At 35.7% G+C, this 13,975-nt stretch overlaps 1 protein-coding gene across 3 annotated transcripts in view; it reads left to right on the top strand.

The window, feature by feature from the left end:
- The window catches only part of RNF13 (ring finger protein 13), a 134,561-nt gene that overhangs the window by 92,709 nt on the left and 27,877 nt on the right, over positions 1-13,975 (top strand). For all 3 annotated transcript variants that reach the window (XM_037150414.2, XM_037150413.2, XM_037150412.2), the window contains one exon: positions 6,262-6,355. In XM_037150414.2, the coding sequence (XP_037006309.1) occupies positions 6,262-6,355 (94 nt within the window). The remainder of the gene's footprint in view (positions 1-6,261; positions 6,356-13,975) is intronic.

Below are 13,975 nucleotides of genomic sequence, written 5' to 3'. Positions count from 1 at the left end.
AGCAGCAGAGGGGACCGCTATTGTTCCTCTCTGACTCCACCCCCACATACAGCATCACAAACCTGAGTGGCAGGAGGACCTGCATCAGCACCTGAGTGGCCCTGCCCTGGTAAACAACTAAGGCTCCACTCCTCATTTGTAACAGGTGCGAACAGAGCAAAACATTATGGCTTAAGAAGATCTCAAAGCCCCAGAGCCCATAACTCTAAGCAACGAAGAAATAGCCAAACTTTCAGATGCACAGTTCAAAACACTGGTGATCAGGATGCTCACAGAACTTGTTGATTTTAGCCACAAATTAGAGGAACATATAAAGGCTAAACTAATTGAAACGAAGGGAAATGCACAGGAAACCAGTAGTAATGGAAAGGAAACTGGGACTCAAATCAATGGAGTGGACCAGAAGGAATAAAAAAATGACCAAACAGAAAAAGATGAAGAAACAAGAATAAAAAAAAATGAGAGGCTTAGAAACCTTCAGGACATCTTTAAACGTTCCAACATCTGAATTATAGGGGTACCAGAAGGGGAAGAGGAACAGCCACAAGTGGAACACTTATTTGGACAAATAATAAAGGAGAACTTCCCCAATCTAGCAAAGGAAATAGACTTCCAGGAAGTCCAGGAAGCTCAGAGAGTCCCAAAGAAGTTGGACCCAAGAAGGAACACACCAAGGCACATCATTATTAAATTACCCAAGATTAAAGATAAAGAGAGAATTTTAAAAGCAGCAAGAGGAAAGAAGACAGTTACCTACAAAGGAGTTCCCATCAGACTGTCAGCAGATTTCTCAAAAGAGACCTTACAGGCAAGAAGGGGCTGGAAAGAAGTATTCCAAGTCATGAAAACAAAAGACCTACAACCAAGATTGATCTATCCAGCAAAGTTTTCATTTAGAATGGAAGGGCAGATAAAGTGCTTCTCAGATAAGAACAAATTCAAGGAGTTCATCATCACCAAACCCTTATTATATGAAATGTGAAAGGGACTTACCTAAGAAAAAGAAGATAACAAAGATGAACAGTGAAAGGACAGCAAACTCACAGTTATTAACAACCACACCTAAAACAAAAGCAAACTAAGAGGACAGCTAGATCAGGAGTGAACCATAGGAATGAAGATCTCATGGAGGGTTAGCAACAGGAGAGTGGGAGGAGGAGAAGTGGAGAGAAGGTACAGAGAATACGTAGCATAGACGGTAGGTAGAAAATAGATGGGGGGGGCAAGAATAGCAGGGGAAATACAGAATCTAAAGAATTTGAGACACATGGTCATAAACTAAAGGGGGGGAATGGTGGGGGGGTGGGTGTGCAGGGTGGAGGGGAATGAAGGGGGGAAATAGAACTGTAATGGCATAATCAATTAAATATATTAAAAATAAAAAAGATAAGTAATATAATAAAAAAATAAAAATTAAATGATATCTTTGAAATGTATAGTCTTTCCATGATGCTTTGGCGTTCCTTTTCATTTATTTGTGCATTTTGTTAGACTTTTTTGAAATTGCATTTCCTAATTGGTTATTACTTGGTTATAAGAATATTATTGATTTTTAAAAATATTTTATTTCTTTATTTTTAGAGAGAAGGGAAGGGAAAGGGAAAGAGAGGGAGAGAAACATCAGTGTGTGGTTGTCTCTAGTGTGCCCCATACCAGGGACCTGGTCCACAACCCAGGCATATGCCCTGACTGGGAATCAAACCAGTGACCCTTTGGTTCACAGGCTGATACTCAATCCACTGAGTCACACCAGCCAGGGCTGATTTTTATTCAACAATTTTGGAATAAGTTTTATTCAGTAATTTTGAAATAACATGAAGATTTATAGAAAAATTGCAAAAGAGAGTTTCTGTACATTTCTTGTCTAGGTTAGCCATTGTTAACATTTTACATTATCATTGTACACTTGACAAAACTAGGAAACTGATATTGGTACATTACCAGTAGTTCAAACCCAGACTTTGTATGGACTTCACTGGTTTTTCCGTCAACCTGCCCAGTCTAGAGTACCCCACCGTATGTAGTTATCACATTTTCCCTGTCCTCTGATCTATGACAGTTTCTCAGTCTGTCCTTATTTTTCATGACCTTGACAGTCTTAAAAACCTTAGCCAGTTATCCTATATAATATCTCTCAATCTGATGTTTTTCTTATGATTAGACTGGATTAATGGGTTTTTAGAAAGAATATCAGAGGTGAAATGCCCTTTTCATTATACCCTGTCAGGGGGTATGTGATCTCTGCACATGTCACTGATGATGTATATTTCCCAGTGTTTTAAATAACATAAATATAATTAGACACAATAAAACTAGTTCAGAAAAATTAAAGCTTTCTTTTATTTTCCATTTCTAAAATATTTTTTTCTGAAATTGGAATCATCTGTGACTTGCCTTTTGGCCTATAAAATCATCTAGGTCTACTGAACATTTCATAGTTGCCAGACATTCAGATGGTTGTCTACTTCTTTATACTAATACTTCTTTACACTTTATACTTCTTTATTATATTTCTAGGAAATTTTGTCTGTTATAAAATACAGTAGCAAAAAGTGATTTATAATATTTATGTACTCATATAGCAACTTGAAGAGAATTTCTACTGTATGTGGACTGAGTTCTCTTCATACCCATCTGTGTCTTACACAGCATTGCTAGTTTATCTGTTTTGCCTTTCAAAGAAGTAACATTGAGGGGTTTTTTCTTTTCATTCAAAAAATATTTATTTTGCACCTAGAATGAATAAGGCACTACTCTAGGGTCTAAAGATTCATCATTGAACAGATAGGTAAAACTCTGTGATATCAAGCAACATACATTCCAGTTGAACTTATATTCTAAAGTCTTTCCTTTTTATTTATCTCATGAATATCTGTTCTTACCATTATTTATTTTCTTCTATTTTGTGTGTATATATTGATTTTCTTTTTCTGGCTTGTTCAGTTGAATGCTTTGAAATTTTTTTCTTGCTAGTATATACAGTTAGGTTATAAATTTTCTTTTAACAGTCACATTAGCTGTAACTCAAATTTTGATAAGGAATATTTTTATTTTAATAGTTTGTTAAAAATTTTTTCATTGTTTTACATATGTTTCTTTATGACTCTGATGTTTCCATCTGTGTGAAGTGGGAACTCAAGTACTGTAAGTCCTAGCCTATCTCTACCCTTTCACTCAGTTGGTCTTAGGGAAGATGAAGGATCTTATTTGTGTGGTACCTTGGGGAAGAATAAATTAGGGTGTACTTGATTCACTTCTGCCTTTCTCTTGGGACCAACCTGTTTTCATCTCCTCCAGAACTGATAATACAATTCTAGGGGAGGGTGAAGAGAAAGCCTTCTCCATTCCAGAGTTGTCTTTGTGTACATTTGGGTGGGTAAGGCCATCTAATTCTGTGGTTCAGTAAAAAGTTCTATCTCTTTCTCCACTGAATTAGGTATTGCACTTGTCTCTCATCATCTTATTTCTCAAGCTATTTAGAATGCAATAGGTGAAGAGGTATGCCGACTATCAAAGCCCCTCAGAAACTCAAATCTGTTGTGATTTCTTCTGTGACTTATGAATTATTTTAACTGTTCAAAATACATATTTTTCCTGTATCTTTTTTTCCTCATTGACTTCTAATTCAGTTGCATTGTGGTCATGAAACATTGTATGTAATGGATTATTTGGTTATTTCCAAAGACTTGCTTTTTGGTTATCTCTTATAAACATTCCCCATGTATGTAAAAAGAATTAGGTTGTGCCAAGTTCCATATGTGTACTTTTCTTTGAGCTTGTGCATTTGTTTTTGTTTAGTCTTTTTTTCACTATGTTTAAAAGTTTGTTTTTTTTTTTCAAATATAGGGTGGGGCAAAAGTAGGTTTATAGTTGTGAGTATGCAAAACAAAAGAGCTTCTTGTATTATTAATTATTAATTACTGTATTTTCCATATGAACAACTTTTAATCCTACTTTTGCCCCACCCTGTGTATATTAGCTTCAATTTTATTGATGTATGATTAAGGTATAATAACCTCACATATTTAAATTATATCATTTGGCCAGTTTTTAACATATGTCTAATCTGTAAAGCCACCACCAGAATCAAGATGATGAAATATTGATGAGCTCAAAATGTTTCTTATGCTCCTTGGTAATCCCTTCCTCTAACCCCTTCCAATTTCCCCTTAATATCCCACTCATCCCCAACCCTAGGCAACCACAGATCTGCTTTTTGGGTCAGTATAGATTTTCTACAACTTTATATACATGGAATCATAAATTATGTACTCTTATGTATGCACCTTTTTTCTCTCAGGATAATTATTATGAAACTCATAAATATTATTGAGTACATTGCTTATTTATTTTTTATAGCTGAATTATATTCCATTGCATGGACATACCACTGTTTTGTTTACCTGTTTACCTATTGATGGGCATTATTTTTTAATAATAATAATGGGTTGATGGGTTGTTTATTATTTTTGACTCTTACATATAAAGCTGACATGAGCTTTGGACATGCACTTTTGTATAGGAGTGTTTGTATGGTACATACCTTTATTTCTATTGGGTAAATATAAGGAGGAGTGGGATGATTGAGTCATATGGTAAATGTGTGTTTAAATTTGTGAGAGACCACCAGACTGGTTTTCAACATGGTGGCACCATTTTACAGTCCTGCTGTGAGTGTACCAGAGTGCCACTTTCTCTGCTTTCTTGGCAACACTTGGTATAGTCAGTCTTTCTCATTTTAGTCATTCTAATAGGTGTGTGGTGGTATTTGTGATTTTAATTTTTGTTTCCTCTTGACTAATTTGTTGAGCATCTCTTTAAGTGATTAGTTGTCATCCTTATAGTCAAATATTTTGCCCATTTTTTTCTATTGGGTTGCTTCTTTTTGTATTGAGTTTTGAGTTATTTTTATACTCTGGATAAAAATCCTTTGTCAGATATGCAGTTTGCAGATATTTTTTCCCAGTGTGTGACTTCTTTTTTATCTTTTAACCATGTCATTTAAGGACAGAAGTACTTTACATTGATGTAAATTTGTCAAATTTTCTTTTATGGATGGATGTTGCTTTGGCATTTGGGTCTAGCCCTGTGGACTTCCTTTTTATTTGTGCAAACATAGTAATTTATAGTTAAAAATCTTTTGTATGTTATTTAGCATTTCTGAGTATTTGTAGTAAAGATGCTATATATTTTTCTGCTAGAACTGAAAGTACAATGGCTAATAAGTATGTGTTTGAAAATTCTTTTAGTTTTTTTATTTTTATTTTTTTCTATTGTGTCCTAAGTAAATTTTTTAATGTATTGTTACTATATTTTTTTATTAGCATTTATTCCCCTTATACTTCTTCCAACTCTACCTACCCCTTCCCCATGCAATCATCACACTGTTGTCTGTGTCCATGAGTTATTTTTCTTTTTTGCTTGGTCCCTCCACCCCCAACCCCCTCTCCAGAGCTATCCACCTGTTCTATCTATGAGCCTGTCTCTATTTTGCTTGTTAATTCAGTTTGTTCATTAGATTCCACATATGAGTGAAATCATATTGTATTTGTCTTTCTCTGACTGGCTTCTTTTACTTAGCACAATGTTCCCCAAGTTCATCAGTGCTATAGCACAGGGTAAAATTTTTTTCTTTTTTTACAGCTGAGTAGTATTCCATTGTGTAAATGTCCCATAGTTTTTTTTTTTTAATCCACTCATCTATTGATGGTCACTTGGGCTGCCTCCAAATCTTGGCTGTTATAAATATTACACAATAAACATACGGTGCTTACGTTTTTTTGAATTAGTGTTTTGGGTTTCTTTGGATAAATTCCCAGCAGTGGAATCACTGGGACATTAGGCAATTCCACTTTTAATTTTTTGAGGTAACTCCATACTACAGTGTAGGAGGGTTCCCCTTTCTCCACATCTTCACCGAATTTTTTAGTTTATAAATTACAGGAATTTCACTCTCCCATTCTTCATCTTCTTTGTAACCTACAACTTACCATTTGTGTTTTTTCAAACAAATACGTTATTTATGTTTGTATCAGAATAAATTAAGGATAATTTAGATCAATGAATAAAAATTCAAAGGATAATTTAATAGGGTAATTAATTACTAATGTAGTTTAATGTTTTAATTAGTATTGCTATTAGGATTAAAAGAAATTAAAGTCATTTTCAGCAGCTATCCAGAAACTTAAAAGATATTTGATATTTTAATGGCCATCTTTACTTAATGTTTAATATATGATTCCTTTTTCCTCTTATTTTTAGATCACAAAATTTGTCCAGGATAGACATAGAGCTAGAAGAAACAGACTTCGTAAAGATCAACTTAAGAAACTCCCTATACATAAATTTAAAAAAGGTGAGTATTTTAATTTTCTAAATAATTACCCTTAGTTTATTTAAGAATAAATACATGCTACTAGATGGGAGAGTTGCTTCAATAAAGTCTTTGAGAAGGAAAGAAGGGATAGGATCTGTTGCACAAATAGGTGGGTTGGCCTTAGATAGAGAGGTGGGTGCAAAATCCTGGTAGATGGATACTAATGGCGGTGAGTCTATAGAAGTGTTCTTTACTTCCTTATCACACTATTTCAGTTACTATAGGTTTCAGTAAGTTTTTTTTTAAGATTTTATTTATTTTTAAGGAGAGAGAAGGGAGGGAGAAAGAGAGGGAGAGAAACGTGTAAGAGAAACATCGATTGGTTGCCTCTCACACACTGCCAGCTGGGGACCTGGTCCACAACCCAGGCAAGTGCCCTGATCAGGAGTTGAACCTGCGACTTTCTGGTTCACAGGCTGGTGCTCAATTCACTGAGCCACACCAGCCAGGGCAGGTTTAGGTAAGTCTTGATATCTGTTAAGAGTTGCTTCTCTCACCTTGTTTTTCAGCAGTTTTTAGCTATTATTGACACTTGGAATTTCCATGTAAATTTTAAAATCAATTTGTCAAGGCTACCCCTCTTCCAGACATATATGATAATCTTGTATATTTTGTAGTAAAATATAGATAACATAAAATTGACCATTTTAACCTTTTTTAAGTGTTACATTCAATGACATTAAGGACATTCACATTGTTATCCAATCATCACCACTGTCCATCTCCAGAACTGAAACATTCTAGCTAATAAACAATAACCGCCCATTTCCCTCCTCCCACCACCACTTCTTGGCAGCTGCCATTCTACTTTCTGTCTCTGAATTTGACTATTCTAGGTACCTGGTATAAGTGGAATACGTGACTAGCTTTTTTCCCTTAACATTATGTCCACAAGATTCATCTATGTTGTAGTGTATGTCAGATTTCCTTCTTCTTTAAGGCTGAATAATATTCATAATATTCTATGTATATGCACATACTGTTGTATCCACCCATCTGTCAATGGACACTTGGGTTGCTTTCACCTTTTGGCTATTGTGAATAAGGCTGCTGTGAACACGGGTGTACACATGTCTGTTTGAGTCTCTGCTTTCACTTCTTTTGGATATATACACAGAAGTGGAGTTGCTGGATCATAGTGTAATTCTCTGTTTAATTTTGAGAAATGGCATACCACTTTCCATAGTGGATGTGTTACTTAACATTTCTATCAGCAGTGAACTAGGGTCCCAGTTTCTCTTTATCCTCACCAACATTTGTCATCTTTTCTTTTCCTTCCATCATTCCTTCTTTCCTTCCTTTTCTCTTTCTTTTTTCTTTCTTTCTCTCTCTCCTTCCTTCCTTCCTTCCTTCCTTCCTTCCTTCCTTCCTTCCTTCCTTCCTTCCTTCCTTCCTTCCTTCCTTCCTTCCTTCCTTCCTTCCTTCCTTCCTTCCTTCCTTCCTTTCCTTCTTTTCCTTCCTTTCCTTTCGTTCTTTCTTTCTTTCTAATAATGATAGCTATCCTAATGGATGGGATGTGGTATCTTATTGTGGTTTTGATTTGCATTTCCCTCATGAGTAGTGATTTTGAGCATCTTTTTAAGTACTTATTGGCCATATGTCTCTCTTATTTGGAAAAATGTCTATAAAAGTCCTTGGCCTTATTGAATTCTTCTTTAACCTTTTGAGAAATAATTTCAAACTTACAAAAATACTTTGCTTCAAAGTTAAATGCTTTTGTTCCGAGGAAGACTGTTAAGAGGACAAAAAACTTTGCATGAGTAGTACAAAAAACACCCATATACCTTTCACCCAGATTCACCTATTACTTGCTATACTAGTTTTCATAGCACTTCTATAACAAAGTACCACAAACTAGGTGGCTTAGAACAACAGAAATTTATTTTCTCACAGTTCTGGGAGCTAGAATTCCAAAATCAAGGCTTTGACAATATTGTTTCCTTCCTGAGGCTCTAGAAGGATTCTTCCTTGCCTCTTGCCTCTTTCCAGTTTCTGGTGCTTGTTGGCAGTCTTTGATTTTCCTTGGCTTGTGGCAGCATAACAGCAATCTCTACCTCCATCTTCACCAGACTTTTGCGCGTGTGCGCGCGTGCTTCCAAATATCCCTAATCCAGTATAACCTCATTTTAACTTGGCTATTCTGGAAGAAACCTATGTCCAGATAAGGTAACATTCACAGGTTCTGGGTAGACATGCATTTTGAGAGGCCACTAGTCAACCTATTGCTTTATCATTTTTGTTCTCTCTCTTCTTCTTTATGCATGTACCTATATAAAACCTTTTACTGAATGATTTGAGAGTAAGTTACATACAACATGACCTTTTATGTCTAAATATTTTTGTGTGTATTTCTTAAGAATAAGGAGATTCTTTTACTGTGCTGCATTGAATTCACCAAATTTAGAACATTGCTGGTGGATTATTTTAGTCTAATTCATTGCCATTTTCCCAATTTTGTCAATTGTTTCAATAAGATTCCTTTAAAGTATTTTTTCATCCAGTATAGTATTCAATCTAGTATCACTTTTGCATGTAATTGCCATGTTTCTTTAGGTTTCTTTAATCTGGACTTGCTAGCATTTCTCTGTGTTTCATGACATTAACATTTTGAATAACACATTTCTCCTTTCTTTTAAAAAACTTGTTTATTTTTTAATTAATAGACTTTAGTTTTAAAGCAGTTTTAGGTTTACAGAAAAATTGAATAGAAAGTATAGAGAGCTCCCATATGCTCCTCCCTTCTTACAATTTCCCCTAATACTATCTTTCATTAGTGTGCTGCATTCATTACAAGTGGTGAATAAATATTGATATATTTCTAACTAAAGAACATAGTTTACATTAGAGTTCCCTCTTTGTGTTGTCCAATTCTGTGCATTTTGACAAATGTATAATGTTATTTATCCACCATTAAAATGTCACAGAGAATAGTTTCACTTCTCTAAAAATTGCTCCTCCCTTCCCTTCCACAAACCACTAGCAATTACTGATCTTTTTGCTGTCTCTGTAGTTTTGTCTGTTGTAGAATATCATGAAATAGCAATATGCATTTAAGGTTTTTTCATGGCTTTTTTTGTTATTTGAAGGCTCGCTTTTTTCTTTTGCTGAATAATAATTCCATTGTTTGGCTGTAGCAAAGAATGTTTATTCATTTTACCTATTGAGGGACATCTTGTTTGTTTCCAGGTTTTGGCAATTAATAATAAAGATTCAATAATCTTTTGTATGTACATTTTTTGTGGACACAAGTTTCCAGCACATTAGGGTAAATACCAAGGAAGATGATAGCTGGATTATGTGGTAGGACTATATTTGTAAAGAAACTGCTAAACTTTATTCCAAAGTGGCTATACCACTTTGCATTCCTAACATTAATAAATGAGAGATCTCTCCAACATTTGGTGTTGTCTGTGTTTTGTATTATAGCCATTCTAATGGGTGTGTAGTGATATATCCTACCTTAATTAGATATAATCTTTTCATATGCTTATTTGTATTTGCCATCCATACATTTCCTTTGGTGAAATCTTTTGCCCCTTTTCAAATCGGGTTGTGCAGTAGACTGAATGTTTGTATCCCTCCAAAATGTGTATGTTGAAGCCATAATAACCAATATGTTGATATTTAGGGATAAGACCTTTGGAAGGTAATTAGGTTGTGAAAGTGGAGCCTTCATGAATGGGATTAGTGCCTTCATAAGAAGGCATACTAGAGATATCTCTCTGTCATGTGAAGATATACCACAAGAAGGCAGCCATCTGCAAATAAGCAAGAGAGCTCTTACCAGGAACTGAATTGGCCAGCCCAGCCCCCTGATCGTGGACTTCCCAGCCTCCAGTATTGTGATGAGTAAATATTTGTTCTTTATACCATTGGTATTTGTTATAATATCCCAAAACAACTTAAGACAGATTATTAGTTTTCTTACTGTTTTAAGAGTTCTTTGTGTATTTAGAATACCAGGCTTTTGTCAAATAAGGTTTTTGCAAATATTTTTTTTCCAGTGTTTGGTTTGTCCTTCATTCTCTAACAATGTTGCTTTTAGAGTAGTTTTTAATTTTAATGAAATTCATCTTACCAAGTTTTATAATTTTGCCTTCTATGTTTAATTCTGTGATCCATTTTTAGTCATTATTTAGGAATGGTGTAAGGTCTGTGTCTAGATTCTTTTTTTAATATTTCTTTTTAATCTGATATGTATGTAACAAAATATGCCATTTTAACCATTTTAATTTAGAGGTATTAATAGAAACATCTATTTCTAAAACTTTTCATTGCTCCAGGAACTCTGTACTCCTTAAACAATAACATCCCATTTCCGGCTCCCTCCAGTCTCTGGTAACCTCTAATATATCTTTCGTCTATGAATTTGCCTATACTAGATACTTCATGTAAGTGAAATAATACAGTATTTGTCCTTTTGTGTCAGTATATTTTACTTAAACATAATATTTTCAAAGATTATCCATGCTGTGCCATATTTCATAACTTCACTTTTTTATAGCTGTATAAAATTCCATCCTAGGTTTTTGCCATATTTTGTTTATCCATTTATCTGCTCATGGACACTTGGGTTGCTTCTGCCTTTTACCTGTTGTGAGTACTGTTGCAATGATAATTTGTGCGGAAGTATATATTTGAGTTCCTGAATTCAGTTCTTTTGAGGACATACCTAAGAGTGGTGTTACTGGGTCATATGATAATTCCATGCTTAACTCTTAGAGGACCTGCCATACTGACTTCCACAGCTACTGCACCATTTTACATTCCCAGCAGCAGTGCACAATGGCTCTTATTTCTCTAATCTTTGTCAGTGGCCTTTAAAAAACAACAGTTTTTAATTATGTTGAATTCAAATTTCTCTATTCTTTTTTGTTCATGCTGTTGGTGTGATAATTAAGAATACATTGCCTAGTCCAAGATAATAAAGATTTACCTATTTTTTTCTTCTAAAAGTTTTATGGTTTTGGCTCATAATAGGTCTTTCATCATTTTTGAGTTAATTCTTGTTACTATAGTGTGAGGTAGCATTCTGACTTTATTCTTTTGCATGTGGAAATGCAGTTGTTCCAGAACCATTTGTTGAAGAGACTGTTATTTCCTCATTGAATAGTCTTTCACCCTTGTCAAAAATATTGGCCCTAAATGTATGGGTTTATTTCTAGACTCTTACATCTATTCCATTGGTCTGTATGGTACTGGCATAAGGTGAGTGTGAGGTATTAGCCTTATGCCAGTACAGTACACTTTGGGTTACTTTAGATTTACAATACATTTTAATATTGGAAAGTACGAGTCCTCTAACTTTGTTCTTTTTCTAAGAGTTTTGGTTATTCAGGATCCCTTGCAATGCCATTTGAATTTGCCAATCAAATTTTCTATTTCTACAAAAAAAGGCTATTGGAATATTAATAGTGATTGTTATTGGATTTGTAGACTGCTTAGGGAATATTGACATCTTAACAATATTAAGTCTTTTAATCCATAAACATGGGATGTCTTTCCATCGACTTAGGTCTTCTTTAAATTATTTTATCAATGTCTTATAGTTGTCAGTGTACCAACCTTTCACCTTTGTTAGATGTTTTCCTAGGTATTTTATTGTTTTTAAATGCTATGACAAATGGAATTGATTTCTTAATTTTATTTTTGTACTGTTTATTGCTGGTTTACAAAGAATCCCAACTAATTTTTATATGTTGATCTTGTAGCCTGCAACTTTGCTGAATTTATTAGCTCTAGTACCTTTCTTGGGTATTCTTTAGGATTTTCTTTTTCTTTAAAATATATTTTATTGATTATGCTATTACACTTGTCCCATTTCCCCCCTTTCATTCCCCTCTACCCTATACACCCCTTCCCACCCACATTCCCCCACTTTAGTTCATGTCCATGTGTCATGAGTTCTTTAGCTTCTACATTTTCCATGCTATTCTTGCCCTCCCCGTCTATTTTCTACCTACCGTCTATGCTACTTATTCTCTGTACCTTCTCCCCCCTTCTCCTCCCAATCCCCTGTTGCTAACTCTCCATGTGATCTCCATTTTTGTGGTTCTATTCTTGTTCTAGTTGTTCGCTTAGTTTGCTTTTGTTTTAGGTGTGGTTCTTAATAACTGTGGGTTTGCTGTCTTTTTACTGTTCACCTTTTTTATCTTCTTTTTCTTAGATAAGTCCCTTTAACATTTCATATAATAAGGGCTTGGTGATGATGAACTCCTTGAACTTGGCCTTATCTGAGAAGCACTTTATCTGCCCTTCCATTCTAAATGAAAGTGTTGCTAGACAGAGTAATCTTCATGACTTGGAATACTTCTTTCCAGCCCCTTCTTGCCCGTAAGGTCTCTTTTGAGAAATCCGCTGACAGTCTGATGGAAACTCCTTTGTAGGTGACTGTCCCCTTCTCTCTTACTGCTTCCAGGATTCTCTCCTTCATTTTAATCTTGGCTAATGTAATTATGATATGCCTTGGTGTGTTCCTCCTTGGGTCCACCTTCTTCGGGACTCTCTGAGCTCTCTGGACTTCCTGGAATTCTATTTCCTTTGCCAGATTGAGGAAGTTCTCCTTCAATATTTGTTCAAATAAATTTTCCACTTGTTGCTGTTCCTCTCCCCCTTCTGGAACCCCTATAATTCAGATGTTGGAACATTTAAAGATGTCCTGTAGGTTCCTAAGCCTCTCCTCATTTTTTTGAATTCTTGTTTCTTGATTCTTTTCTGTTTGTTTTTTTCTTTCTTCCTTCTGGTCCACTCCATTGATTTGAGTCCCAGTTTCCTTCCCATCACTTGGTTCCCTGTGCATTTTGCTTCATTTCATTTCGTGTAGTCTTCATTTTTTCATATAATTTGTGACCAAAATCAACCAATTCTGTGAGCATCCTGATTACCAGTGCTTTGAACTGTGCATCTGATGGGTTGGCTACCTCTTGGTCACTTACATGTATTGGCTCTGGGGCTTTGATCTGTTCTTCCTTTTGAGCCTTTTTTTTTTTTGGTGGGGAGGGGTGTCTGGTTGTGCCTGTTACATAGTGAGGGGTGGAGCCTTAGGTGTTTGCTCCACTCTCATATTTCAGTCCCTTCTGCTACTTTCCACCAGCAAACTGGGCCCTTGTGCTGCTGGTTCCTCAGTGGGTGGGCTTGTGTACGTTCTAGGACCCTGTGGGTATCTCCAACAAACTCTCCCATGAGGCTGGGAGTCTCTCCCCCTACAGGTGTTTTTAGTCAGTGCTTTTAGGCTTTATTTCCCGGCACTGGGGCCCTGGGATGTGTGGTCTGTCTTGCTGCCCATTTTCATCTGGTTTATCTGCGCATGAGTGTGTGACTGCGGTCAGCCAGTGTTCTTGTGTGCCTCATTGGGTCTGCCCATTGCCACCAGGTGCCTGGGGTCTGCCAGCCACTGCCTGAGTACCCGGGACACCAGCCACCACTTTTTCCTGCCGAGATCCCTCTCCACTGGCCGCTGACTCCACCCCTCTTATCTGTCTGGATGAATGTTTGTCAGACTTCCATACAGTTCAATTTTCTGTCAGATCTGGTCGGGTTTTTTTGTTTCTGAATTTTGTTGTCCTTATTTTGGTTGTGCGAGGAGGCACAGTGTGTCTA

This window comes from Artibeus jamaicensis, unplaced genomic scaffold (genome assembly GCF_021234435.1).
Source record: "Artibeus jamaicensis isolate MK-2021 breed Jamaican fruit bat unplaced genomic scaffold, CSHL_Jam_final contig_466, whole genome shotgun sequence".
In the NCBI taxonomy this organism is placed as follows: Eukaryota; Metazoa; Chordata; class Mammalia; order Chiroptera; family Phyllostomidae; genus Artibeus; species Artibeus jamaicensis.
Note: the sequence above shows the minus strand (reverse complement) of the source record. Positions and strands in the feature narration are given on the sequence as shown.